Here is a 27,796-nt window from a genome sequence, read left to right on the forward strand (position 1 = left end):
TACTTTAACATATACAAATTCTTTTGGAAACTTCCTTTATCTCTAAACCCCCCAAGATACATGTTGGCAATCATCCCCCAAGCATATGGCCCACTGATATACATCTGAAGGGTCTCATGAGTAAGGGTTTATTAGACGGTAATAAATGACCTTTTCCCAACAATAGCTAGCCCCCTCAAGGTCCTGGTAACCTTGCTTCCAAAATTCCTTAGAGACTTACGCTATCCCTAACCCTCTCCCAACTTGAAAGTATATAATGGGCCACTCCTCATGACCCCATTGCCGCTCTTTCTGCGGGAGGGTCCTGTCCCCGTGCTTTAATAAAAATCACATTTTTGCACCAAAGACGTCTCAAGAACTCTTTCTTGGCCGTCAGCTTCGAACCCTAATGTTCTTTCCAACATCACTGCTTTCAGGGGAACATGGCCAGATGCAGTTATTGGATGAAGTCTGAGGCCTTGGTGTGCTTACATGAGTGTACAGAGTGCAGTCATGTCTGTGTAGATCCCAAAGGGCAGGAATGCAAGTGGGAGGTCTGAGTGGCTTGTGAGCCATGGGACCAGGGCATCTCGATAACCACCCTTCATTGGTGGATGGCATTGGATTTGATTCGTTCTTAGAATCAGTGAGTACTCGCTGGAGGCCCCCAAGACCACACCAACTGCCAGGGCTTGCGATATGGGGATGAATCAGACCCAGGCACTTGTTGTCTAACCAGGGAGCCAGGCACCGAAGGGGAGAAGTCAAATACATAGTCATCAGTGCTGGAATAGGGCATGCATATAAGGTGCCCAAAGCAGCGACCTCCCCCGGAGGTTGGCAGGGAGACCTCCCTGAGGCAAAATTGAGCAGAGGCTTGGAGGATGAGGGAGTTCTTCAGGGGGAAATAGGGGAAGGGTGTGCTAGGCAGAGGGAACAGTATCTGCAAATGTGTGGAGCTGTGGAACCCTTTGCTCAGGAACCTTGAATACATCCTACGGTGGAAGACTGGAAGAATGAATGATGGAACACGGAACAGTCTTACTTATTTGTTTACAGATTATCTGCTCCTCCTCCCCCAGTGGAATGTGTGCCCCATGAGGACAGGAAATCTGTTTTATTCCCGGCTGGAGGCCGAGCCTAGATGAGATATGCTGTAAATGAACAAAGGGAAGATAGGAGGGGCCCAGACTGGATGAGGTGGACAGTCTGCTAAGCATTTGAACTTTGTCCTTTGGAGGAACTTTGTCCTTCGGAAGGTTAAAATAGAAAAGGGACAAGATCTGAGGTGGGTGGCAGGAAATGACTTTGACAGAGACCGAAGGTTGAGGAGACCCGCCCAAGTCTTAAACTGGAGCACAGTCAGTAAAAAATGAGTGGGGTAAAGTTGAAAAAAAAAAAAAAGTAGAACGCTATACAATTGACAAGTTAGCTTTGATTTTTACAGCATCCCCGTAAGGCAGGAGTTTCCCCGTTTTGCAGAGGAGGAAATGGATTCCGCGCGGCGCAGTGACTTGGCCAAAGTCACCCAGCACGTTGGTGGTGCCGCCCGGCGGGTCGGTGTTCCCTTGGCGGCGCCGCAGGACCCAGCACGGGATGAGGACCCGACCCGGGCAGGTGGCAGCGGGGAAATCGCCTTTTCCGTTCAGTAACGGCGGGAAAACCCAGAGGCCCGCGACTAGGAGGGGCTGGCGGCCGCAGAGGATCGGGCCGGGGAAGGGCGGCGAGCGGCGGGGAGAAGGAATTTGGGTCTCGGCGGCCGCCGTAGGAGCGGCGCGCGGATCCCCATGGCAACGGCCAGACGCAGCGGGAGCTTCTGGGCGGCGGCCGATTGGACGAGCGCGGCGCGGAATCCGCGAACTGCCCGCGGCCCCGAGGGTGCAGGCGCCGGGGACCGGTCACTGGAGGGAGCCGGGGGGTGGGGACAGCCAGGGGTGTGGCCGGGTCAGGCTGAGGCCTGCGAGGGGGACGCCGCCCCGAATCCCCGGACCCCCGATCCCCACTGTCCGGACCAGGAGCCATCGTTCGGCCTCAGTTTCTCCAAGCGGGAATTGGGGGGCCGGGGGGGGGCGGAGTGGGCATCCAGTCCAATGGCCCCTCTCAGCCTCTGAGACCCAGGACTTTCTCTCCTCTGCAGCTCCTGGACTGACTGGCGCTGTCCTGACCCATGGACGTGAGTCCTAGGCCCCTTCCCCTTTTCTGGAGCGGCCCCCTCAGGGCCTTAAACTCGCCTGGGAGCCCGAGCGCAGACTGGAGAGGGGGCTGTTTACCCAACAGAGACCCTTCGAGCTCAGGACCAGAGCTGTGAGAGAGTGCCCGGAATAGACTGCACACGGAGAGCACATTCCCGCTCTTTCTGGCAAGATGAGAAGCTTGCCAAGTAATCCAGGAGGCTTTAAAGGCATCCCAGGCTGAGGGAACAGCTTGGGCGAGACTCGGGGCAGGGAGACTTCAGTCTGGCCGGAGTACAGAGGAGGAGGGAGGGAGAGGTAGGCAGGGCTAGACTGGGGCTTTGTCACTGAGATAAGAAGTCTGGACTGAGTCCGTGGGAGACATTGATGGATCGTAAGGAAGGGAGGGTTACACAACACAGCTGGTGTGGAAAGGGGCAAAACTGCAGGTTGGAAGACATTTAGGGCCTGAGGGATGGTAAAGTAGGGCCGAGGAATCAGAGACAATAGGTCTGTGTGGAGAGGCATTCTGAGAGGAAGATCAACAAGTCTTGGAAAATTCTTGAGTGACCAGCAGGTACTGATGGTCCTGAAAAGGGGGTGATTGGGAAAAGTCACGTTTGGGGAACAGGATAGTGTAGTCCTAATGACTCTCTCCCCGCCATCTGGTGGCTGTTCCTCCTCTCATCCCAGCCGCGTCCAGGTGTCCCTCCTGGTATTTTGGTGCTCCCCGCAGCCCCTCCCACCTCCTTGTCACCCCTTCCTCCTGTGCTTGTGCAGGCCTCCTCTGGCCCGTGGAATCCCACCCCGGCTCCCGTCAGCAGTCCTCCCCTGGTGCTCCCCATCCCTGCCATCGTGTTCATCGCTGTAGGCGTCTATTTGTTGCTGCTCGGCGTAGTGCTGCTGGCTAGGCACTGCCTACTGGTGAGGGGCCTGGCGGAGGCCGAAGGGGGGGCTCCGGGGAAGAGGAAGCGGTCAGTCAGTGCCCTCATCGGCAGGCCCTTACCCTGAGGCTCCTTTGCCATTTAGCCACCGCATCCATCCCTCCGTGCCGTGTCCCCCCCTCCTCCCCCCCACCATCTGGCCCGGATCCTGCCCCTTTGCATCTCCTAGGCCCATGGTGGCTGCACCGGCTGCAGCTCCCCCTGCAGGAAGCAAGGTGCCTCCAGGCCCCAGGACTGTTGCTGGACCTGTGCAGAAGCCTGCGACTTCCCTCTGCCTAGCCCAGCCCACTGCCTGGACGCCTGCTGCCCCCAGCCCACGGAAGCGGTGAGTTCCCATCCCAGCCCTGGCGCCCTGAGCCCTGACCCGGGCCCTCTCTGGGCGTTTCTTTTGTTGGTGGTGTTCAACAACATGGATTGCTGAGCACCGGCTCTGGGGACCGGGTCAGTTGGCGACCGTCAAAGACACGGTAAACAGCACATCGCAGACTTTCTGGTGCTGAAAGCTACTTGGAGGAAAGAAAACAGGGTGGCAGCTGGGGACAGGTGTGTAACCTGGAGGGCACACTGGCTTCTGAAAATGGTGGTTAAAAGAAAAAACAAGCCGGCACAGAGCTTCTGTTCACTGAGTGAGTCCGACGCCCCAGATTCTGTGCCACTTTATTGACATTATCATTTACTCAACAACCCCGAGAGCTGGGTATTTTTAAAAACCTAGATATATATAGTTCTGAGTATGAAAAGCATTGATTACAAAGTGTGCATGTAGAAATACGTAGAAGGCACCAGTCAGCGTATAAACCGGCTCTGTAACCAGGGCCACTATGCTTTGTGTGCGCCCTCATATACTGAAAGACTGCTGTCACTGCTGTGTTAGCTACCCGTATTCGGCAAAGATGCAGTCATGCCCCAAATACTCTTTCATCACTTCTGCTACCTGCCCTTTTTACTTGACATCACACCTTGACCTCCTCTCCGTGCCTGTGTATGTAGAGGGGGAAGTATTTCTGTCCTTTTGCAGGGGGGGGAGTTGGCGGAGGGAGGCTCAGTCGCTTCTACAATGTTACATAGTAGAGTGGTGCACAGTAAATTGCTCCATTGTGTGTCGAAACAGAATCCTCAGGGAGAAGCCTGGCTCCTGGAGGACAGGCCATTTTCGCTTTTGTGGGTTGAAAGATGGTAAATGTAATTGACCACCTTCCTATTTGGGGCTCGGATTTAAGACAGCGAAGCTCTTGCCCTTGAAGTGGTGACCTTCCCCAGGAGGAAAGCGGGAGGATGAAAGACAAGCAAATTCGTAACTTGGGCTGACCATAGTTGGTCAAATTCCCGGGAGATGTTTTGAGTTTTGAAGGAAATTATGGGGCAAGGGGCTCTCCTCTTACAAAAAAATCTGCTTCTGGTTTCCTAGGGATAGCTGGGAAAGGGAGCCCAGGACTGAGGCTAAGGGGGCAAAGGGGAAAAAGAAGACGGCCCTAGGTCTTAAAAACTCCCTATTTTATAGGAAATGCTCAATTACGAAGCGATTTCTGGTCCCCTGTCGGGGGCACGCTGCTCCTTGCCCCTTCTGTCAGTCTGGGCCTCTCCTCCTCGGTCAGGGTGAGGTCCAGGGAATTCCAGACCTGGAGACCTCAGGGCCTGATCCACCCGGCTTCTGCCAGAGCCAGGAAGGAAGGATTCTAGAATGGCCACAGGGCAGGGCAGGATCGTTCTGTCCTTGAGCTGTCTTTGCACAAAGTACAGTAAAGTGCCTGTTCTTCAGTTTCCTTGTAGTAACAGTAACAACCACAAATATGACAAAGCTCTTGCCTACTTTACAGCTGTTAGAAACAGCCTTCCAGAGGCTGGAATGACTCACCTGAGGCCCAGGCCAGGACGCAAACCCAGATTTCTCTTCCTCTCTGGGGGAGACACCTGCCTGCTCTGGGCTTTCACCAAGCATGTGGCAAGGATCTCATTCACTCGTTCACCCATTCCTTCACCTACTAAAGATCTATGCAGTCATCGTTGAGGCACTGTGCCAGGCCCTGGGGGCTCTGCGAAAGAAGCTGGACTGGGTCCCAACCCACACGGGGCTTCCACTGCAACGAAGGGCAGAGAGGAGGAAGTAGGCAGTTACGCTAGAGCATGAGAAACGAAGTGATACATAGCGCGGTGGTTGGTTCTCAGCCCTGTGTGTGATCAGAAGCGCGGGTGGGACAGACACAAAGCCAGGCATCCGGGCCCCACATCCAGTAGGTCTAGCCGGGGCCGGGGCCGCGGAGAGCGGTAGCAAGAATCACTGCCTTTTCTGGAGTGCTCACCATGTACTAGGCATCGGTCTCAGCTCCTTCCCCTGATGCCCCACCGTGAGCCTCTGGAGCAGGCATTCAGTTGGTTTCAGAGATGACCGAACTGAGGCTCAAAACATGAGTGAGCCAAACCTGGCCCTGGATTTGATTCAAATCTGGGCCTGAGCTCTGGACACCAGAGACGGCGGGCCGTCACAAAATCACAGGGAAAGGAATCGAAGCCGAAGCTGCAGAGCCTAGAGAGACACAAGGGTTAACAGGCTTGTGGCATTCTTGCTTATGTACTGAAGTAGCAGATTCCTTCCAGAAGCCACATGGCTGCTTGTGAGAGTCGAGCAATCCATTAGACAGTTATTAATGACTAGCTCTAAACCCTTCCAGTGGACAGAGCCCAGAAATGCTTTTAATACCCTCTCCTCTGAGGTGAGGGTGGCGGAGGCTCTCTCAGCCACCAGTGCTGCGCGCAGAATGACAGTGTGGTCCTCCAAAACCTCACAGAGCCCACTTCATCCCAAACTGGGGCTCCCCAGGGATGCCCCAAACCACCCCTTCGTCAGATACAAGGAAACCGCTTCACTCCCCCTTCCGCCATGACGCCTGTAGCCTCCTCCTGGAGAGACAGTCCTGCTGACAGCAGCACCAGCCCAGCTCAGACCCCTGTCCCTGCAGCCAGCAGATCCCCTCCCCTCACTGGAGCCCCTAGTGATATCTGATCTCACCAGTCGTCTGACAGCACACCCCCAAACCTCAGCTGTTTCGAAGGTCATTCCCCTATTCCTGGCTTGGCCTGGCATCTGATTGAGGTGTGCAACTGGGACTGTCAGCTAGCTTGGCCTCAGGCCTCAAGGAGCCAATCTCCTGGCACGTCCGGGGTGTGTCCCACTCCAGCCACTTGGCCTGACTCCAGCCCATGCGTGAAGCAGTCGCAGATCACCCGTCACCGGGCAGGAGAGGAGTAGGCTGAAATAGACCAGTTCTCCCTTCTTGTCGCAAGGGACATGCTGTCCTGTTCCCCAAGAGACAGACCCTTCTTTTCCCCCCCGGGAGCTGAGGAGTCCTCTTCTTTCTTCTTTGCCCAAAGAGGGGAAAACGGTTTGATTCATCCACTCATTCGACATTCATTTGTATCTCACATACCTGCCAAGGATGAGTCCTCATGCTAGCTCACTGGTGACATGAGATGAACTGTCCCTGTCCCCGCAGACCCAGAAAGAAGCTTATAGTTCTGGCTCTGGGGGGCAGTGGAGTCAAGGGGGCTCTCCCTCTCTGAGCCTCCATTTCCTCTTTTGTAAAGAGGCCCCCTGTCCAAGGTTCTGATAAATAAAAGAGAGGGGACTCTTGAAAACATTAAAAAAAAAAAAAATCTGCCAATTACCATTTTCAAAGACAACTGGGAGATTTTTCAGAATGATTCATGAATACAGTCTGTGCTTGCAGGGAGTAGGTGCTCAGAAATATTGAAAGAGGTCCTGCAGTTTGGTCTCATGCCAAGGAAGAAAACAGAACCAAGTTCTTTTTATCATAGAAGGAAAATGTGTGTGTGCTTTCCCTCGTCTCCTCATTTGGAACTGAAGGAGGCCACAAGGATATAGTAGAACCAACTTTGAGCTGAACATCGGGACTTCATGGAACAGGGCTACTTGATCTCTCAGTCTCCTTGCCTATAAAATGGGAAGGAAAGAACCCCCTGAATAATTTCTTCCAGCTCCCGAGCTCAGTTGTTTGGAATGCCACCTCCTTGCTGATTTCTCAACAGCACAGGGAACTGATTTGTTCCCAAGAAATGGTAGATGGTACCCTCTGTTCCACTGGGCAAATGGGGCTTCCCAGGCCTCTCTGTTCCCTTCTCCCTGGAGAGGGAAACAGCTTAGGGGACTGGTCACCGTTCCTCCTGCCCCCCTCCCTCACCCCTCTCTCCTCTCCCTCAGGGTTGGGCCCCTGGCTGTCCCCGCTGCTGTCCGCTCTGTGACTGTGCCTGTGCTTGCCAGCCTCCGGACTGCCAGAGCCTCAACTGTCTCTGCTTCGAGATCAAGCTCCGATGAGGCCCCAGAGTCCCTGCCCCTTGGGGAGTGGCCAGCCCCCGGGGCCCACATGCCCCGCTCCCTGCCCCGCTCCCTGACGGGGCCTCCAGGCACCTTTCTCCAGGCCCCTGGAACCACAAATGGCCTGCGCAGCTCATCGGCCTGGGAACCAGCCGTGGAGAGCCTGGCTCCCTGCAGAGCAGGACTCAGAGAGCCCCTGGCCATTTGGACTGCAGCCCCTTTGGAGGGCCAGGAGGGAGAGGGGCTAGCGCCCTGCCCACCTCTCCTCCTCGCCACATAAACTATTATAATTGAAGGTGAGGGTGGGAGACACTGCTCACCACAGACCACCTCATGGGACAAACTTGAGCCTGGAGTATGAGGACATAGGGGTACCACAACCACACAGTGTCCATGGACTCTCGGTTATCTTGAGGTGAGCATCGCGCCTGCATCTGCTCTCCCGCCAAAGGCATGGTCTCCCCAGAATCACAAGAGCCATCATCAGGGCCCAGAGGGGAGGGAAGATAGAGAAGGAGGCAGGGAGGGCCACAGATCCGAGTCTCCTTTCCTCTTCTCCCTCCCCACAGATCCCTGTGCAAAGATTGATTTCTCTTGACAACCTCTGAGGGCTTCAGGCTGGATTTCCAAGGAAATGTCCTCCAAAGTACGGGTGAGTGGGCAGGGCACGCCCCTGCCCCCCAACTAGGGCAGGCCCAGGCCTTCCTCCCCCTTCCCTCACTGTAGGCCCCACGCTGGCATGAATGTCAGGGGCTTCATGTTTCCCTAAATATAGGTCCCTGCCAGCGGATCCGTGGCAAGCAAAGGGCAGGGGTCACTGGAGGAGGTTGCAGACGTGGACTGGGGGGAGGGCGGGAGCTGCCTTATAACCCAGCCCGGGAGCGGCCCGGCTCACTCGCTGCTGACCAGGCTCTGCTCGCTCCTTCTGCCTCCTCGCAGGTGGGTGCCGGCGGGACGCAGCGGGGGCGGGGGGGGGGCGGCCTACGGGGTCCAGGTTAGGATGAGGGGGTTCGGAATGTATCTGGGGGCTGACCAGCTAGGGACAGGTTTGATTTGGAGGGGGAAGTCAGGTCCCAGGGAGACGTTTTCGTGGGGCTTCTGGCGCCGCGTCCCCAGACTCGGGGTGGGGGGGGGGACGAGCGGTGGCGGCTGCAGGCAGGTCGGCTCCGGCCCGGGGCGGAGAGCGCCTGCGCATGCGCGGCGAGGCTGGCCCGCTGGGCCCAGAGCCCGTGAGCCCGACGGGCGCGGCCGGGGCGCAGACACCCGCGCGGGCGGGCCTCCCGGAACCGCTGCCCCGCCGCCCTCTCGGGCTCCTCCCGGTGCAGCCGCTCTTCCGCGCGGGCTGATGACCCAGGGAGAGGTGGCCCCGCGCCCCTGAGCCCGCAAGGGGAGCCTGCGGGCGAGGCCGGCCGACGCCCGACCTCCGGGTGTGCCACAGCGTGACACACGCGGCCATCAGCGCCGGCCGGAAGCTGGGGCTGCCTCGGGCCGCCCGGCGGGGGCTGGGCGGGGAGGCTGAGCCTCCGTCTTTTCAGGCTCTTGCACCCCCTTCCCCCTCCCCATCTCCTCCGGTGCCCCAGTCGGCTGAGTCACGGCGCCCCAGAACGCGCCAACGTGGGGGGGGTGGAGGGAGAGGGAGGGGAGGGCCCCGGCGACCCGCAGGATGTGGCCCGAGTCACGTCCTAGGGGGCCGGGGGAGGGATCGTGTTCTCGCCGCGCTGTCCCCGCCCAAGCGCCGCCTCCGGGCTTCGCCTTTCGGGGGCGGCCTCTCCGCCGATCCTCGCCTGCAATTGGACGCCAGGGCGCCTCCCGCCCCCTTCAAGGGAAAAAACCCGGCGGAGGCTGGCGCCGTGCCCTTATAAAGCCCGGCGCCACCTCCCTCCTGCCCGCCCCCTGTGCCGCCCCATCGGGAGCTGAATAGGCTGCGTTCCTCCTGGAACGCGCCGCAGAACCAGGGTCCTGGTAACCACTGCCGCGTTCGCTCAGTGAGTCTGCTCGCCGGCCCGCCGCCTCCGCCGCCGCACCCCGCAAACCCGCCCCCTCCCGTGCCAGGTGAGCGCCCCTCGCCATGTGCGAAGGTCAGGGACCGTGGAGAAGGATCCTGGGGGCCGTCGGCAGCCGGCCCCCCCTCCCCCAACCCCGGTCCCAGCATCTCTCGCGCCCCACTACCACCCACACATAAGCTCTAAGCCCGGATTCCGCAACCCTCTCCAGCTTGAGCTCTCTCGGTTTGCTGCGCAATGCAGCGGCTCCGCGCGCTGCGTCATGGCGAGGGAGGAAGCAGGACGAGATGAAGGGCCATTCTCTCTCTCCTTTACTTGCCGGGACCCCAGGTGCAAAGCATTACGGCCCCCTTGCCTCTGCGGGGATCCTAAGAGGCAGCAAGGGATGGGGGCCAGCTCATAAAACTGACTCAGGGTTCCCGAAAGCGTGGTTGGGCCCTGCCCTGGGAGGTGGGCACCCGCGGCGAGGAGGGGAAACCCCTTGGAGGCGCCTGATGGCCCTTAACACTTTCGTGTCTTTCCTTATTGGGTGACCTTGATGGTGAGCCTGGAACAGCTGCAGCCGTGCGAGCAGACAGGAGCACTTTCAGGGGAAGGGGTGGGGCGCTTGCCTCTCTACAATTCTCTCACCCTGTATGAGCAGTGAGATCGGCAAACCTTACCCCTTTCCGCCACCCCGGCCTGGACTTCCTCTGCTGCCCTTTCCTGGGCTTCTGATTACCCTCCTGCCCTTTCTTCTAACACCCTTTTCCGAACGCCCTCCCCCAACCCTGGTGGAGAAGCTTGACCTTGGGATGTCCTTGAGGCTTTGGAGCCTAGGCCAGCCCTGGGATCTTGGGTGGATTGGAAGGCCCTGGCAGTCAGAAGATCTGGGTTCTAATCTCAGCTCTGGCCTTTGTGCTGTGGGACTTGAAACACAGAACTTTCCCTTCTCTGGGTCCTTGGGTTGGGCCCTCTGCCTATGTACCCCCTCTAAATTCTAAATTACTCCGGTTCGGTTCTGCTTCTAGGCAAGGTGACCCCATGGCAGAGCGCAAGCCAGAAGGGTCCGGCTTCTACATGACCCGTCTGTCCATGGCTCTGGCCTATTGCATTGCCCCAGATGCCAGTACGCAACCCCACCCACAGCTGGGAAACACCCAGCAACAGACAGTGTTAGGAAAGGTACAGGAGGCAGGCCTAGTATAGGGAAGTTGGGTGTAGGGGAGGCCTGGGGACAGGAAGTGGCCAGATACCTCCCTGTATGGAGCAGGGGAGGTAGGGAACCTTTATCCCAACCTCCAGGCAAGGGGCCCTGCTGGTTGGAAGACCACAGTGAGCCCCCGCTAACCAGTCCTCCCCTTTCGGCCTCCTTTGCCCAGGAACTGACCGGCACCATGCCCCACCAATACCCAGCGCTGACCCCGGAGCAGAAGAAGGAGCTTTCTGACATCGCTCACCGCATCGTGGCTCCGGGCAGGGGCATCCTGGCTGCAGATGAGTCCACTGGTACGGGCAGGACACGGTAGGAGGAGAGCCTAGGGTCAAGGGTGACCGGCTGACCCCCTTATTTCTGTATGCTGCCCCCTCCCAGGGAGCATCGCCAAGCGGCTGCAGTCCATCGGCACTGAGAACACAGAGGAGAACCGGCGCTTCTACCGACAGCTGCTGCTGACCGCCGACGACCGCGTGAACCCCTGCATCGGGGGCGTCATCCTCTTCCACGAGACGCTCTACCAGAAGACAGATGATGGGCGTCCCTTCCCCCAAGTGATCAAATCCAAGGGCGGTGTTGTGGGCATCAAGGTGAGGGGGCGGGGTCTCAGGATGTGAGAGGTGAGCGAGCGCTCCGGGAGAGAAGGCCAGAGTAGTAGGCTGGGGATGGATGTTGGGTGGGGTCTGCCCCAGATCACCTCCAAAGCATATGTGAGAAAAGCTACAAACCTAGGGGACCTGCTTGGCCTGTTTTTAATACTCTATTTTTGAGTAATTCCTACGCCCAGCCTGGGGCTTGAACTCACAACCAACCCTGAGATCAAGAGTCACAGGCTCCACCGACTGAGCCAGCCAGGTGCCCCTGCTTGGCATTTTTAATCCTTGTAATTCTCAGAGCACGGTATTCCCTTCATCGTACAGAGAAAAAAACCAGAAGCTCAAGGCAGTGATGTGTGCGGCTCACCGAGTTAGTAAGTGCTAGGAGCCCAGGCTCTGTCCGATCACATCCCCATGTATCTTCCCTCCTAGGATCAAGTATTGTAACTACGTGAAAACGTTTGCAAAGCGAGATACCGCTTGAGAGATTAAGGAAAGTTGAGGGCAGAGTGGAGTACTAGAGGTCCCTTCCCCCGCCTTACGTTGTTGCCCACCCCCCCAACAGGTGGACAAGGGCGTGGTACCTCTGGCAGGAACAAATGGCGAGACTACCACCCAAGGTGAGAACTGCTCTGCTCCCTGCCCTCCAGACCTACCCCTCTGGGTGGCACCCATCCCGTCCTCCGCCATGCTCTGACTCTTCTGCTCCCCATCCAGGGCTGGATGGGCTGTCTGAGCGCTGTGCCCAATACAAGAAGGATGGAGCTGACTTCGCCAAGTGGCGCTGTGTGCTGAAGATTGGGGAACACACCCCCTCAGCCCTTGCCATCATGGAAAATGCCAACGTTCTGGCCCGTTACGCCAGCATCTGCCAGCAGGTGGGCCGGCGGGTCCCCAACAGGCCACCTCCCACCTCCTTTTTGTTCCAGAGTGTCAGCTAGCCTGCCACCCATCTGTCAGGATACATGCCCCCTCCCCCCGCCAAGGCACCTGTTCTGGATCCTCACCAACCTTCCGGCTTGGGCCCGTGGAGGATACTCGAGGGCTCTGTGAACAGAGGGGCAGAAGAGGGATTGTGTGGGTGGCTTGGAGGACATGCCTGTCTCCTGCAGTCCGCTGAGGGCTGTGAAACCATGAGTCTCTGTCGTTGTGGACAGAAGATTGCTGGTGGCTCTGGAGAGCTGTAGGTGGGCTCCAGGTTAGGAGGCCTCATGGCTACCCTGTCCCTCACCCCACAGCATGGCATCGTGCCCATCGTGGAGCCTGAGATCCTCCCTGATGGGGACCACGACTTGAAGCGCTGTCAGTATGTAACCGAGAAGGTAAGGTGCCTGCCTCCCTGGGCAGTGTGGTGGCTGGGCAGCTGGGCCGGGGGCCTTGGGGCTGACCCCTGTCCCCACCCCGATCCACCTTGGCCCTGCTCTGCTGTAGGTGCTGGCTGCCGTCTACAAGGCTCTGAGTGACCACCACATCTACCTGGAGGGCACTTTGCTGAAGCCCAACATGGTAACCCCAGGCCACGCCTGCACCCAGAAATATTCTCATGAGGAGATCGCCATGGCAACCGTCACAGCCCTGCGCCGCACAGTGCCCCCCGCTGTCACTGGTGAGACCCACATCCTCCTCTTGACCTCTGGGAGGTAGATGAAGTGCACCCACAGTCTTTAAGCCCATTTGGTCAGATTTTCACGTCCGTTTCTAGAGGCTGCTACCAATCCCCAGGTCTTTGCCTACAACCACTTACCCCACTTTACCCCTTGTTCTACAGGGATCACCTTCCTGTCTGGAGGCCAGAGTGAGGAGGAGGCATCCATCAACCTCAACGCCATCAACAAGTGCCCCCTGCTGAAGCCGTGGGCCCTGACCTTCTCCTATGGCCGAGCCCTGCAGGCTTCTGCCCTGAAGGCCTGGGGTGGAAAGAAGGAGAACCTGAAGGTTGCCCAGGAGGAGTATGTCAAGCGAGCCCTGGTAAGGATGGGACTGGATGGAGGTGGGCAGGGTGTCGGGGTGGATGGAATTCTGATGAGACCTCACTCTGGCTCCTCTCCCCTCTTAGGCCAACAGCCTCGCCTGCCAAGGAAAGTACACCCCAAGCGGTCAGGCCGGGGCTGCAGCCAGCGAGTCCCTCTTCATCTCTAACCATGCCTACTAAGCGGAGGTGTTCGAAGGCTGCCCCCTCAACACTCCAGCCCCTGCCCCCTCCCACACTCACTCTTGAAGAGGGGGCCTCACCGGGGCTCCAGGCTGCTCTTTCCCATCACTTTGCCTCCCGCGTGACATTGGTGTGTGGTGTTGTCTGTATATGCTAATTCCATCGCTCTTTCCAGTCCACTGCCAATAAACAACTATTTAAGGGGGAGTCTGCTGTCCATGTCTGGTGTTCAGGCCGGGGAGGGCCAGGGGAGGTGGCAGAGCCTAGAAGAGTCCTTTCTGCTTGTCCTTGCAAGGCAGGAGAAAATTGAATGGGTTGGGAGAGGACCTTCCTATATTTTACGCTTGTCCGGGGCTTCAAGAAGAGAGCTTGTGAAATTTTCTTCCCACCACCAAGGGCTTCGCCCCCTTTTGCCAGCAGCACCTGATAAAGCTCACAGTTAGGGACTATGTGTGTAACTGTGAGGCTCAGCTGCACTTTTAGACCCAGAATTTAGAGACACAGAAGGCCCCTGTGACAAAAACCGTCACAAAAGCCAACATTTCCCGAGTGCTATAAGCCAGGAGACAGAAGTGATCTATATGAGTAGGTGCCCATGCTTAAGGCTGTACTGCCTGAGATTGCCCTTTCTTGATGAAGACAAGATTATTAATACATACGTCCTTCATTTACACTGTTGAGCTGGTCTGTTTTCCCATCTTAACAGGTGATGGGATTAGAACTGGCTTCTTAATCTTCTTTGGGCTGGGGAAGCCCTTGACAAACCTGGAATCCCTTTCCAAAGCGGCCTCAGCAACACAAACAACTGTGGGGCTCAGGTTCTGGGTTAAGCCCTGAGCCAAGGTAGCTGCTGTATTCCATGTAGCCAGAATGAAGGCCCTGCACTTAACCCCTGTGCCTTACCTTGGGCCCTTCCCCGGTCACCCAGGCTGAGGTGTAGCAGTAACTGCATCAGCTCTTCTGAGCTGTTAAATTAGATCCTGGTCATAACCGGGGACCTCGTGAGTCTTGCCATTTCCTGAATTTCCTGATACGAGGCCCTTTCCTGTCTGAGCTTACCTCTAGAGAGAAAAAATAATCTTGACTATTGTCTCTCTGGACTTAACCGAATCCCTGTAGTGATGCTCACAGAACTAACTGACTAGGACCTTCTAGGAGTTTTAAGGACTCGGTCCTTTCCTTCAATGCACATTTGCATGTTGCCTACATACAAAACCAAACCCACTCTTAGTGCTCCTCTAAACTTTGGCTTCACTTCTGTGCCTAGCCTCAATTCTCTGTGAAACCAAGTAAAGCAAATAAAAATGGAAGGTCAACAGAAGATAGCAAAAAGGACTTTTTAAAAGGGAGCAACCTGTGCAAAGGCTCAGACGCCACAAAGTGTGCTTACAGACCATCATCTCAAATGTCAGTTTGGGGCTTTGGACCTTTTATAAAAGAGTGAATTCCAGAACGTGTAAGTGATAGGTGGAGAAACTAGAACGGATTCCTTAAAAAAAAGGAATACAACTTGGCGGACAAGAGGAAGCAACTGAGGGATGTCGGGGACTCTTCTGGAATCAGGGAGGTCACGTTGACTGAGATGTAAGCTAGGTGTGAGCAAGGTGGCCTCCTTTCTGCCTCTCACTTCAGAGGTCCTCTATGGCAGAGAGTTCTCCGGGGCCGTGGAAAGAGATTTGGACAGGATTCCTCCGTCCATTGAACACATACTTAGGTATGCCTACTGTGCCCGGCCGTGTTCCAAGCACTGGGGCCGCAAGGGTGACCGTCGGGGACTAATGGGGGAGGCCGACGCAAACATAAAATCAAAGCGTGCAACGAAGTTACAAGCGGAGCCGCAGCTCAGCTTGCTTCCCTCACTGAGACCCGAGGGGAGCGGACCGAGGTGTCCATCGGCCCGAGCAGCGCCGGCCCGCTGGCCCGGGTCACACCCCCGCCCGCAAGCTGCCGACATCCGGTTCCATAGCTCATTTCCATTCTTAGGCTCGAGGGGTGGGGTTAGGGGCGCGGCGCCGCAGGGGGAGGGTGTGTATGACGCCACATCCGGCGCGCGGCGGAACTGGTCCCCCTTTGCTTCCGCGGCGGGGCCGGAAGTAGAAGCGGCGGTGGCGGCGGCCCAAAGCGTAGGGAAGGAGGAAGGCAGGGAGCTCGGGAGCGGTAGCCGGAGTCGCGGCGGCGGTAATAGTCTGAGACCCCTCTAGGCCACCGTCCCGAGCGCGGGACCGCGGGGTTCGACGGGAGTTAGCGGGGAGCGGCCAGGGCCGTGGGACTCTGGGGGTCCCGGGGCCGATGTGACGGGAGGCGAGGGTGGGGGGGCCGAGCCAGCTCCAGGATGGAGTTGCCTCCCTACGTCCACCCCCGGCGCCCCCTACGGACAGTGTGATCCACGGGCTCGTCTTCGCCTTTCTCAGGAGACCCCTGTGCGGTGCGGAGGGGGCGACGGCCCCGGCTCTGACCCGCGCCGGGGGGGTGGGCCATGGCGGAGATCAGCGACCTGGACCGGCAGATCGAGCAACTGCGGCGCTGCGAGCTCATCAAAGAGAGCGAAGTCAAGGCCCTGTGCGCTAAGGCCAGGTGAGCCGGGTGGCCCCGCTGCCCAGGGGTTCCGACCTGGGGCAGACCCCGCTGAGAACTTGGGGCCTGGCTTATCCTGGAATCTTTCCCAGAGGGAAGCAGACTAGGACCACTTCCCTCGAGGAGCAACCAGCCTGTTGGGAGAAGACAGACCTGGAGAAAGATACTTAGAAGTATTAGGTGATGTGTTTTCAGTGGCGTTAGAGAGTTATAAAAAGTACTTAGGAAGCTCAGGGAGACCACCCTGCTTGTCGGCGGAACAGAGGTTTCTTGGAGGAACTGAACTTTGGGGATAGGCCTTGAAGAATAAGATGATAAAAGGGAGTGTCCACAGAAGTTCAAGGCAGAAAAGCTAAAGACTCTGTAGTTTATGCAATTCTTTTTAATTCTAAGAACAATCCCTAAAGGCGGGTGGTGTTGTCCCCATTTTGCAGGTGAGGACTCTTATGTTCAGAGTCAACCAGCAAGTAAGGGTTGGAGTCTGAAGCGAGCGCTCCATGTCCTGTCTCTTTTCAGGCCTTAATGCAAGATGGTGGAGTTGGATCACCTCGTGTTCAGTGTGAAATGGTAGCAAATAAGCCAGGGTAGAATTAAATCTGACTGAAGGGAGGCCCGTGGGTAGTAGGATGATGTGGTGGTTAAGAGCTCAGGCTTTGGAATGTGATGATTCGAGGTTGGAATGTGAGCCCTGCCACTCACTGGCTGTGTTGGTGATCTCGAGGTCTCTGCACGGTGTCTTCATTTGTAAAGTGGGAATAATAGTTTTTAAGAAGATGGTGGTGAAGAACCAGTAAGTTGGTGCTCGGGATGAGCTTAGCATAGCGCTTTGGTACAACGTAAGTGCTCAGCAGTCTTTAGGTGTTACTGTTAGGACTGTGTAGGAAGAGGGCATTGCCGATAAGGACTGATGTCACCAGAGAAGGCTTCTAAGAGAAGGTGGCCTTGAAAGATGGAACTAACTTGGAGAGCTGATGGGAGCAGGGCCAGGGAGGAAGGACATTCCCAGTAGGATGAGAGCAGGAGTAGAGGCTCTGAGATGTGTGGGCACCGGTGAGGAGACCACTTACCTGCCTCCCCCGAGGTACTGTTTGCGGCTTGCACCACGCTGGAGATGATGAGGAAAGAGCCAGCAGAACGACCATACATTTGCTGAACAACAGGCCCACTATTATACAACAGGCCTCGTCCTGACAAGCAACTTCTGTCTTCTCCACAGCAATCTTGTGAGGTTGGAACTATTTGCTCCCTTTAGCATGACTCCTAGAGGCCTCTTGAGTTGACTGAGGTCACCCGGAGAGAAAGTGGCAGAGCTGGGTTCTGAACTTGTGGCTTTCAGCCTCTTGCTTGGCTTTACCTCAGACAGACCCACAGCGGCCAGACCAGGCCTGTTTGACGAACAGGCAAGGCCTCGTTTTAAATGCGTGTCTGTGACTCTGTGTTTTGCCAGCTAAAGAAAATTTCCCTGACTGGACCAGCCCCAAGGTGTTTTTAGTCATCCCTGTTCTCTCGGTTTTGAGTGGCATTTTTAGGAACTTAAACCAATTGTTGCTTGGCACCGTTTTTTTTCCTGTAAGACTCATCCTGCCCCGAGGGCCTGAATTGATTTGGTGGTGATGGTAGCTAGTGCTTGCATCTAGAGAGCTGGTCGCCGCTCTCTCTATACATATCAGTATAGTAAGAGAACAGAGGGTTTGTTTTTTGTTTTTTTTTTTAAAAGATTTTATTTATTTATTTGAGAGAGTGAAACAGAACACGAGCAGGGGGAGAGGGAGAACCAGACTCCCCGCTGAGCAGGGAGCCCGATGCGGGGCTCGATCCCAGGACCCTGAGATCATGACTTGAGCTGAAGGCACACGCTTAACCAACTGAGCCACCCAGGCACCTCAGAGCGGGGGGTTTGAATCAGGTGGTCTTCAGTATGAATTCTATCTTTGTCACCTATAAACAATGTAACCCTGGTCAAGTCACTTTACCTCTCCAAGACTTTGATGTCATTATGGAGCTCAAATGGGATTCTGCATATGTAGGGACAGGGACTGGGACTTTGGCAGGCACTTCCTAAAGGTGGCATTTGTTGGCGGAAGTAAAGGTGGGCAGGTGTGAGCCCTGAGAGTGCGGATGATGTGCTGGGAGTGACAGAGCTGGGGTCGGAGGCTGGCCCTTGTTGCCAGACCCTGCTGGGCCCTGCCAGCACTGGGTGGGGAGCGTTAGACCCGGAATCTGTGGGTGAGGCCGGCACGAATTCTTAGGGGATTGGGCTCCTGAGTTCCACTTCTTTCACTCTCCAGCTTTGTGACCTTGATCCTGCCCTTTTTTTCTCTAAGCTTCGGTTTCTCTGTCAGATGAGGATGAAAAGAACCTCCCTGGGTCAGCTGGGAAGGTCGTCACAAGCAGTTGATGTGGAAGGATGTTGGACACAAGAGGCAGTCCCTTTGGGAGGGCCTGGTTGCCGGTGGTCCCTCAGACCCCGCCAGGGCCTCTTCCCATTCCCACAAAGCCAAGCAAGCACACTTCCCTCCAGCCTTTGTCAGAGAGAGTACTCTAAGGGACATAGGTAAAACCACGAGTTCTCTGAGCTCAGGGAGCTCCTAGTCTCCAAGCAGGAGGCTGGCAGAAAAAGGTAGGCGAGTGCCCAGGGCCCTCCCACACCAGAGCAGCTTGATAAAGGCGCCAGACCCCGGAGCCAGGCCTCCCGGTTCAAGTCCCCCCGGTAGGACTGCGGCCAGTTTATTCATCTGAGCAGTGGGCGGCGTCACAGTGGCTGCCTTTGGGGTTGGCTCTTCAGTTGTGTCATCGATGCAAAGCTCTTACTCCGGTCCCGGGGCACGGCGTGAACTGGAGTGGTCACTGCTGCTGTCATCAAGGTCGAAATCTGGAAGCGTGGCACCTCTTCCATTGACTGTAATTGACCAAGTGGTTTTATGTCACGTACCCTCAAGTAGTAATAGACTCCGCTGCAGGGAGAAATGAAAGAACAAAGTTGTCACTCCCTCTAAATAAGGAAAAAGCACAGTGCATCACTTTGACGGTGTGTCTGATGACTGGGTGCCTTTGGACGGTCTGGGCGAGGCCTCCGTGATGGGCAGAGGGACTGTAAGCTCAACGGGGGACACAGTCTCAGAGCGCTCCAGGCCGAGGGAGCAGCATGAGCCAAGGGCTCTGTGTGGAGAGGAGGTCTGTTTTCTGGAATGAGCCCTGGATGTGTGACAGAGGGCAGCAGGGATGGTCAAGGCTTGGAAGGCCACTGCCTCCTTGGAAGGGCTTTGAATACAGTTAGAGTTGGGGCTCTGGCCTGTTGGCCTTGGGGAAGCCCCGTCAGCCCATCCTGGGGATCTTGCACACCTCACTCTTGCCCCCTAGAGGTTCAAGGGCTACCTCATATCCTCCCCTCAAAAAGATGTGGAATTGGGCTGGGCTGGCCTGGCTGTGGTGACCCTGGTCTTCTCCTGTCTCCAGAGAGATCTTGGTAGAGGAGAGCAACGTACAGAGAGTGGACTCGCCGGTCACAGTGAGTACTGTGTGTCCTTTCAGAGCCTAGCTTGGGCTTTTAGGCACGTGGGCATTCCCCTTAATCTTGGGGGCTGCCAAGGTCTCCCCCTCATCCCTGAGAGCCCAGAAAGCCCCGTGTATCTGCTCCCTCTCCCAGCTTCAAGGGAGCCTTGCTATATGAAATGGATGTTATGGGAAGGCTCTTTTGATTTGTTGGGGGGATGCTCTTGGCCAGAGCAGAAGGCCTCTTAATATGGTGAGTGATTCTACTCCACATGTTCCTGTGTATTCTGTTATTAGTAGCTTTCTTCTGGGTTCTTTGAGGGGAACAGGGAGAGGAGGGGCCAGGTCCTCCAGAAGCTACAGGTCTAGCTGGAAAGACCTGGCTCTAGCTCACCCCCCCCAGAATAGTTGGCACTCTGTGTGGGATGGGGTGTGATTCCAGACCAGGCGAAGTCGGGGTAGGAGAGTAGATTTTTGGCCCTGAGAAGTAGAGACTCAGCCAGGAGTGGTAAGGAGCTCCTGAAGCAGTGGGTGTTGTGAAGGCTGGTCCCTGGGAGCAGAGCTCTCAGACTGCGTGAGTTCCGACCCACCTCTCCTCACTTCCCAGGTGTGCGGCGACATCCATGGGCAATTCTATGATCTCAAGGAGCTGTTCAGAGTAAGTGTGCGGAGACTCGGGGACAGGGGACCTGGGGGCCGACTGGAAGGCCCCTCTCATTGAGAATGGGAGCTTTGAACTTGGGGCGTGGAGTGTGGGTGAGAGGCCCGTAGTTAGGCGGGCCCTCCGAAAGAAGGGCCGCCACTTGACTGGCAAACGGGCTGCCATGGTAAGGGACATTTTGGGACCAAGCAGAATCTTCTTCCCCTGCCGCAGGTGGGTGGCGACGTCCCTGAGACCAACTACCTCTTCATGGGGGACTTTGTGGATCGCGGTTTCTACAGCGTCGAAACGTTCCTTCTGCTGCTGGCACTTAAGGTGGGAACCCGGCTCCGGGTGCCCACAGCTGGGCCATCAGACCTGACCTGTCTGTGTCCTTTCTGCCCGCTCTCCTGCCCCATCCGCCTCCAGCTCCGAGCTGTGCGGCTGGGGTGCAGCTTGTCAGGGGGCAGGCAGAGCCGCTCTCCTCGGCTCAGGGGCGTCTGATGGGCCCCCTGTGCGTTGGAGGGGAGGGAAGAAAGCCCCCCGCCCCATGTTCAGAAAGTGGCAGGGCATTGAGTTTGCCTAGGTCCAGTATCCATTGGTGGGCGAGATGACAAGGCGCCTGGGGGTCTGGGGAAGGACTTGGTGGTGAAAGAGGAGTCAGTAAGTTTGTGGTTGATGGAGAGGGGTCAGCCTCAAATCCCCCGGAGGAGGGGCTTGGTCCCGCGCGCTGGATGCAGCAGGATTCGGGGCGGGGGTGGGGCTGACACCTGTGAGGAGGTCTGGGAGGGGTGGGTGAGGTGACGAGAGAGGGACAGAGCGCAGAGCCCAGCCCCGCGTGGGGGGCTGCCCGCAGGTCCGCTATCCTGACCGCATCACCCTGATTCGGGGCAACCACGAGAGCCGCCAGATCACCCAGGTCTACGGCTTCTACGACGAGTGTCTGCGCAAGTATGGCTCGGTGACTGTGTGGCGTTACTGCACTGAGATCTTTGACTACCTCAGCCTGTCGGCCATCATCGATGGCAAGGTAGGCCAGCCGCCGGGCCCGCGGGGACGGGACGCGTGGCAGAGGCGCGGCGCCCAGCTTGCCTTTGCTCCTTTCTCGTCTCCCTGTAGATCTTCTGCGTGCACGGGGGCCTCTCCCCCTCTATCCAGACCCTGGACCAGATCCGGACGATTGACCGAAAGCAAGAGGTGCCCCATGATGGGCCCATGTGTGACCTGCTCTGGTCTGACCCCGAAGGTGAGGGCGGGAGGGCGGGCAGGGGCAGGCGGGCTCTCCCCTTCATTTGGCAGGACACTGAGGGGCTTCTGTGGTAAAAGGGACAGTTAAAGGTTAAAGTGTGGAAGGGACAGTCGGGCCAGGCGGTGGGGAAGAGCAGAGCGGGGCTGGTCTCCGCCGGCACCCTCGGTGAGGAGGTGCGTTGAGCTCGGAGAGGGGTTGGGCGTGTGTATCATCGCTCAGAGGCTTGTTTGGGACGAAACCATCTGTGCCCTCGATGTGAAGGGCCTTCTGCAGAGGGTAGACTCCCAGAATGCTGGCCCCATGAGGATCCCTCCTTTTGTGGGGTTCCCCAGCTCGTCTGGAGCAGAGCCGGGATTGAAAGCCAAGTCTCCCAAATACCCGTCCAGAGCTCCTTCCGTGATAACACAGCCTCTGCTCGGTCACTGCCCTGCCCGGCTGCCTGGCCGCCCCTCCCAGGGTGGCCGGGACAGCCCTCTTCACACCTGCTGGACCCACGGGGTCATGATCAGCGCCTCCTTTCGCTTTCGGGTACACCTGTTTGGCCAGTAAATCACATGGTCACTCTGATGACGAGGCAGCTCCAGCTCTCAGAAAATGCTTCCTCCCTTGGAGCTTCTCTGCTCCAGCATCTGTTGTCCTGTCTCCAGGATCCCCCAGAACACACTCAGGCCCTGGGCTCTTGCCCCATGTTCTTCCCTTCCCTCCCCGATCCCTACCTTCCTTTGCCTCAGACACAACAGGCTGGGGCGTGAGCCCCCGCGGGGCTGGCTACCTGTTCGGCAGTGACGTGGTGGCCCAGTTCAATGCGGCCAACGACATTGACATGATCTGCCGCGCCCACCAGCTGGTGATGGAAGGTTACAAGTGGCACTTCAATGAGACTGTGCTCACTGTGTGGTCGGCACCCAACTATTGCTACCGGTGAGCTGCCCGGGCCAGGAGGTCGAGGTGGGGGCGGGGAGCCCTGCTGACCCACTCCTCTGACGCTGCCGCCCTCCCGCTCGCAGCTGTGGGAACGTGGCAGCCATCTTGGAGCTGGATGAGCATCTCCAGAAAGATTTCATCATCTTCGAGGCTGCTCCCCAGGAGACCCGGGGCATCCCCTCCAAGAAGCCCGTGGCCGATTACTTCCTGTGATCCCTCCAGCCCCTGCCCCTCCAGCCTCTCTGGCCCTCGGACCACTGTGACTCTGCTCTCGTCTCCCTGCGGAGGCTGGGCATCCGGGGTGGGGGGCTGTCTCGGCTCTGCTCTCCCCCCAGAGACGGCACTGCGAGGGTGAGGACTTTCTCTGGAGAGGCTCGGAGCGTGAGCTCCATGCTCCTCTCCTTTCTCCCCACTTGAACCATGGAGTTTCCAGTAATTTTTTGGTTTTCTTTTTTCCTTTTTTTTTTTTTTTGTTTGTTTTTAGATAAAAAATTTTGAGAGAAAAAAAAAAATTCTAATAAAAGGAGAAAAATGGTCTTTGGGTTTGTGTCAGACTTGATTGGTAACGAGCAGCGGCGCCGGCCTGGCACGTGGGGGTGCGCAGAGCGCCTTGACTGCCCTGGAGCCTCCCAGTCTATATCGGGTGACAGTGACTTCCCAGAAGGCTCGCCACGGGCTAGCTAGAGGGCTGGGTTCTCAGAAGCAGCCTTATTTAATTCTCAAAACAAGTGAGTGTCAGGACATTCGAATTTCCCCATTTCCCTGAAAAGGAAGTAGCCCCAGAGCCGTTAGATTTACCTGCACGAGGTCAAGCAGTTGGAAAGTGGCAAGTCGAAATCAGGGCCCAGGTCTCCCCACAAAACCTTCGCTGGCCCAGCCCCGCCCAGGGCTAAGCAGCATTAACCGACGTTTCTAGAGGACTGAGATCTTTTTGAGTTTTATTAACAAAAATACTCTGGTCCTGAGAACAGACTGGTGTGGCCTGCACTGGGGCGAGGGGGTAGAACTTGCGGAGCCGGAGGGTGAGGCCCAGGAGGTGGGAGTGCTGGGCAGTGGCCCCATTTGGCCAGGCAGAGCCTCCCCGCATTCACACGGAGGTGAGAGCCTGGAAGGGGAAGCTGGCCCCAGCGGGACTCCCAGCAGCTTAGCCAGGGCTTTGAAGCCAGGGTGGGTGGGAGTGAAATCAAAGTGTGAAGTGGGGTGGTGGGGGAGGCCCCAGGCAGCCATTTGGTGTGGGGGATGGGGCCAGTGGAAGTGATGGGGCCGCAGGCCTGGGGGAAGGGCAGCGGAGGCCTGTGATGGAAGCCAGGGGGGGAGGCAGAGGGGCCCAGTGAGAGCTCAGTACATTGGTTTGGAGCCCACATCCAGGTAAGCCCCAGGGCCGGGGTAGGCAAGGGGGAAGGGGCCCCCCTGGAGGAAGTGCGAGGCGAAGGGTGCTGCGGGTGCAGCTGCTGGGTATCCTGAGCCCCCCGGCCCAGGCTGCAGCTCCAGGAATGCAGCCGAGTAGGGGGCTGGACGCCCCGAGTCTGGAGCCTCAGGGAAGCTGGGGTTCCTGAAGTAGAGAGAGGTGTCAGAACAGGGGAGAGGGACCCCCAACCTTGAACAGCCCAGCTCTGTGCCTTTGTCCCACTCGCCTGGTTGGAAGGTGACTGGGGGCCCCATGAAAAGCCGCCGGGTGCAGAAGGTAGGCTTGGGCGCTGGAGCCACCACATGGAGGAGCTGGGGCTGGGGCAGCTTCGCGGGGGGCCGGGGCCTGCTCCGCATCCGGCTCGCGGACATCCCCACCCAGCGTGGAATCGCAGGGACCGCCTGGCGCATCTGGGGAGACGGAGGGGACGGGCTGGGCTAAGGAGGACTGGCACCTGAGGACTGGCCCCCGTCACTACTGAGACTACGCTCACCTCCACTCCCATAGGCCTCTGCGGCTACCGGCTCTGGGCCCCGCAGTTTCCTCTTCACACGGGCATCTCGCTCCCTGGAGAACAGTGACAATGATGATGATGGTGACGGTGATGATGATGGTGATGATGATGGTAATAATAGCACTTGCCAGCTGCCAGGCATTTCACCCTCCCAGGGACCCTGTCGGGTAGGTGCCATTATTATACCCATTTTACAGAAGAAGGAACTGAAGGCCAGAGAATTAAGTGACTAGAAAGCAGCGGAGTTGGGCTCAATTTCCCCCTTAAAACTTTCCAGTGCTTTCCTATTGCATGTATTGCATTTGGGAAAGTGCTTCCCACGCTAGAAGGCCAGGGCATGCTCTACACCCAGCTCACCCCGCCTGGCTTGCCGAGCCATCATCAGCCACCTTGCCGCCGGACTCGGGAATCCTCTTCTGTCTGCCCCTGCTCCCCTGTTTAGCTCATCCTCGTCTCAGTTCCCATTCTTGTCTCACTTCCTCAAGGAAGTCCTCCCGACCTCCCACAGCACGACACAACCTCCCTCATGACATCTGTCCACAGTTTACATTTGTTCGGGTGACCCTTTGATTAATGGCTGCCTGGCTGTACACACCTTGAGGGAGCCGGAGTCCCCAATAAACCTTTACTGTCCAACATGACGTGGCTTCCTTTCGCCTCTGACTTGCCCAAGCTTGCCCTCCAGGCACACCACAGGCGCCATCCTCCCTCAGGGCCCTCGCATAGGCTGTTCCCGCTTCTTTGCCCAGCTTTTCCTCAGATACCCACTATACGTCCTTCAGGACTTGTCCAGGCCTCTAATCTAATACATACCTCACTCCGATCCTTCCTATCGTCCTTCCTTCATTTCTTTTCTCTTCAGAACTTATCCCTAACATACTATATTTTACTTATTTCTCTCTGTCTACTTGCCTACTCTGTCCCCTCGACTATCAGTCCCGTCAGGGCAGGGGCTTTGGTTTTGTTCACTGATGGATCTCCGGCGCCTAGAACTGGGCCTGGCACCCAGCAGTGCCAAAGAGGAAGGAGCGAGTGAATAAATGTCTTTACTTACCACTGTGTTCCTGGCACACCGTGGTCAGCTCACAAACATTTGCTGAATGAACGAGGGAATGAATGAACAATGCCCACCTCTTACAGTTTCTGCCATTCTCCCGGAAGCCCTTGGCAAAGGGATTGGCTGCGATCTTCAATTGTGTGATCTGGGGACACACACATCCAGGGTCAAAGCTCCCGTGGCCCCGGGGGCAGGGCCCACCGCCGCCCCCAAGCGGGGTCACTTACCCGCGGGTTCTGGTAGGCTGTCACGGAGATGAATGTGGTCTCAGGGAAGCGGAAGGAGGCGACGCCGCCCCAGTGCTGGCTGCAGAGCTGGGCTGCCCGCACCAGGTGTATGCGGGGCTGGTACTTGTGCATGGAGTGCAAGATCAGCTGGGAGAGAAGGACCGAGCTGACTCCCTGCCTGGGGCCCCACCCCCACCCCTCAGCCTGTCCTCCCTGCCGGCCGGGGCCTCACATGGCCGTGGGGGTCCAGGGTGCTGTTGGTGAGCTTGACACGGTGGAAAGACACAGGCTGCCGCATCCAGTGGGCGCCCGTGGCGGGAGAGTCGGGGTGAATGTAGACGCGGTCAGGCAGGCGGGGCTCCGCCTTGCCGCTGGGCTCCCAGCGCCGGCCCTGCCAACGGTAGCGAGCCCCATCCACTGGGACCACATCCAGAAGAAACAGGTAGCGGGCCTCGGGGTCCAGGCCAGTGACTGATACTCGACAAGCAGGGAACATGCGCCTGGACAGGGGAGGGGATGGGAGAGGCCTGGCGCTACCCACTGGCCAGGAGCGGGCACAGCGCCGGCAGGGGCCACGGCCACCGCGGGCTCACCCAGCTTTGTCAGAGAAACATCCAGGGAGGTGGAATTAGAATTCAGAGGGCAGGGTCTTCGAGCTGGAGGCTTGTCTCATCCCATTTTACACACGGGAAACAGGACAGACAGGAGATCTGACCAGGGTCACACAGCAGATTAGGAGCAGAGCCCGGACCCCTGACTCCTCAGCCCCTCCAAGCCCACCGCAGAATCGGTGGCGACACACTTCTGTCCCTAAAATCTTGCCAGGAGTCTGCTGCTCCCCACTCTGGTCTCCTCACCTAATCTCCAGCACCAGAGTCTACACCGCTGGCGAAACCTGCTTCGGGAAAAAAATGTCCTGCCTGCAGTGAGGCAGAGGACTTAGCGTGCTCGGGCCCGAGCTCCCGGCCTAGAAAGACACGGGCCACACACTGGCCGCATCCCTGCCTCCAGGGTGACTCCAGACCTAGTCACATACTGACCGTGATCCCGGCCAGATTTCCCTGAATGCTGGTCACTGGCTGGCCCTTGACCCTAGGCATAGTCTGAACGCTGGCTCCAGCCGCAGGCTGACCCCCGGTCTGGGCCAACCTATAACCCAGCCAGACTTTCTGACCCAGACCCAGAATGACCTAGGACCCTTGCTATAGGTTGGTCCTTAAACCAGCCACAGATTCCACAGACTGACCCTTGGCCCTTGCCACCGAATGGCCCCTGATCCAGCCTTAGAGTAGCCCTTGACCCAGGCCACACTCGCACCCTGAACTTAGGCAGAGCTCTAGACCCTCTAGCTACCCCCAAACCTAGCCCCATCACCAGGAACTCTGCCTTTCCCAAAAGACCCCCACCAGGAACACACTGGGCCCTTTGACCCTGGCCCAGCCCCTCACCTCCCAGCTTTGGTGATGATCATCTCTGTTCCCACAGAGTTGAACTCTTTCCACAGCTCCCGGTTCTCCAGGCTCAGGCTGACTCCGGGGAGCGAGTGAAGGGCCTCTGGGGCTGGGGGGGCCGGCTCAGTGCCCAGGGCTGGGGGCAGCGGGGGCAGGGGTGGGGGAGCGGCCAGGGTGCAGGGAGCAGCCTCAATCCCGGAGAGGAAGCAATCCAACTTGGGAGTGTCCAGATCTGAAGATGGGGGCAGAATGAGGAGCCAGCAGAGGGCCACAGCCCCCCACGGTCCCTACACAGGAGCTGGTCCCCATGCTCACCAGGGTAGCGGTAGCCCTCTGCCAGGGCAGGCGGGAAGCTGGAATCTGTCCCCGGCTGGGGGGGCCCAAGGCGGTAGCCTGTCCCCAGGGAGGAGTACAACTCTCGTGGATGGTACATGGATGGAGTAGTCCTGTCTGGCCTCAGGTCACGCTGCCTAGAGTCAGTCCCCCGGTGCTGAGAGATGCCCCCTTTATAGCTCACAGCTCAGCCCCTTCCAGACCCAGGATCACAGCCCCTCCCCTATTTGGGGCCCTGGAGTTGGGCTGGGGTGGAGACCCCTGGGGCCTGGAAGGGGTCCAAGAGGGGGCCGGATACCTGGGTACCCTCCCCTTCTCTCTCCCCCCCACCCCAGGCTTCATTAGCTCCGACCCCCTGCCCCCTCATTACATAATTAACTCCTCGGCCTGATTGATCCCCGGGGGCTCGACAGGGACGCAGTTTGGCGCTTCCGGCCAGCTGGTCCCCGTTCCCACGGGGGGAGCCCCGGCTAGGGATAAGCTACTCAGGGGCGGGGCCTAGACCCTGGGATGGAGCCTAGAGTCCTGGGGCAGACCTTGGCGCCCCAGACTTTTCT

General features: G+C 57.7%; 4 protein-coding genes across 10 annotated transcripts; 3 read left to right on the top strand and 1 right to left on the bottom strand.

Moving 5' to 3' along the window:
• The first annotated feature begins 1,423 nt into the window (after positions 1 to 1,423).
• On the top strand, positions 1,424 to 8,255 carry LOC118535028 (uncharacterized). Of its 4 annotated transcripts, none has more exons than XM_036091210.2 (5): positions 1,424 to 1,876; positions 2,117 to 2,152; positions 2,931 to 3,074; positions 3,264 to 3,419; positions 7,311 to 7,838. In XM_036091210.2, the coding sequence occupies exons 2-5, from the start codon at positions 2,147 to 2,149 to the stop codon at positions 7,422 to 7,424; spliced, it is 420 nt and encodes a 139-aa protein (XP_035947103.1). In that variant the 5' UTR covers positions 1,424 to 1,876; positions 2,117 to 2,146; the 3' UTR covers positions 7,425 to 7,838. The 4 variants fall into 4 exon arrangements, with proteins under 4 accessions (XP_035947103.1, XP_035947102.1, XP_035947105.1 ...); XM_036091209.2 differs by having other exon boundaries at positions 1,424 to 1,857; XM_036091212.2 differs by lacking the exons at positions 1,424 to 1,876; positions 7,311 to 7,838 and adding exons at positions 7,994 to 8,076; positions 8,200 to 8,255 and having other exon boundaries at positions 1,893 to 2,152.
• Positions 8,231 to 13,577, top strand: ALDOA (aldolase, fructose-bisphosphate A). 4 transcript variants are annotated; one of them, XM_036091200.2, is made up of 9 exons: positions 8,231 to 8,363; positions 10,789 to 10,915; positions 11,001 to 11,212; positions 11,784 to 11,838; positions 11,936 to 12,096; positions 12,457 to 12,540; positions 12,650 to 12,824; positions 12,987 to 13,186; positions 13,275 to 13,577. In XM_036091200.2, exons 2-9 carry the CDS (start codon positions 10,804 to 10,806, stop codon positions 13,368 to 13,370), a joined length of 1,095 nt encoding a protein of 364 aa, XP_035947093.1. In that variant the 5' UTR covers positions 8,231 to 8,363; positions 10,789 to 10,803; the 3' UTR covers positions 13,371 to 13,577. The 4 variants fall into 4 exon arrangements, with proteins under 4 accessions (XP_035947093.1, XP_035947094.1, XP_077930747.1 ...); XM_036091201.2 differs by lacking the exon at positions 8,231 to 8,363 and adding an exon at positions 9,308 to 9,476; XM_078074621.1 differs by lacking the exon at positions 8,231 to 8,363 and adding an exon at positions 9,634 to 9,757.
• Positions 13,578 to 15,437: 1,860 nt separating this feature from the next.
• Positions 15,438 to 22,785, top strand: PPP4C (protein phosphatase 4 catalytic subunit). Its single transcript, XM_036091206.2, has 9 exons — positions 15,438 to 15,548; positions 15,782 to 15,944; positions 19,401 to 19,452; positions 20,044 to 20,094; positions 20,311 to 20,412; positions 20,933 to 21,106; positions 21,196 to 21,322; positions 22,057 to 22,246; positions 22,333 to 22,785. The coding sequence occupies exons 2-9, from the start codon at positions 15,847 to 15,849 to the stop codon at positions 22,460 to 22,462; spliced, it is 924 nt and encodes a 307-aa protein (XP_035947099.1). The 5' UTR covers positions 15,438 to 15,548; positions 15,782 to 15,846; the 3' UTR covers positions 22,463 to 22,785.
• Positions 22,786 to 23,170: 385 nt separating this feature from the next.
• TBX6 (T-box transcription factor 6) lies at positions 23,171 to 27,546 on the bottom strand. Its single transcript, XM_036091198.2, has 8 exons — positions 27,222 to 27,546; positions 26,904 to 27,138; positions 25,688 to 25,955; positions 25,456 to 25,602; positions 25,303 to 25,373; positions 24,151 to 24,224; positions 23,884 to 24,067; positions 23,171 to 23,801 (listed from the first exon to the last, which is right to left on the bottom strand). Exons 1-8 carry the CDS (start codon positions 27,337 to 27,339, stop codon positions 23,588 to 23,590), a joined length of 1,311 nt encoding a protein of 436 aa, XP_035947091.1. The 5' UTR covers positions 27,340 to 27,546; the 3' UTR covers positions 23,171 to 23,587.
• Between the last annotated feature and the right edge of the window lie 250 nt (positions 27,547 to 27,796).

Source organism: Halichoerus grypus, chromosome 6 (genome assembly GCF_964656455.1).
Source record: "Halichoerus grypus chromosome 6, mHalGry1.hap1.1, whole genome shotgun sequence".
In the NCBI taxonomy this organism is placed as follows: domain Eukaryota; kingdom Metazoa; phylum Chordata; class Mammalia; order Carnivora; family Phocidae; genus Halichoerus; species Halichoerus grypus.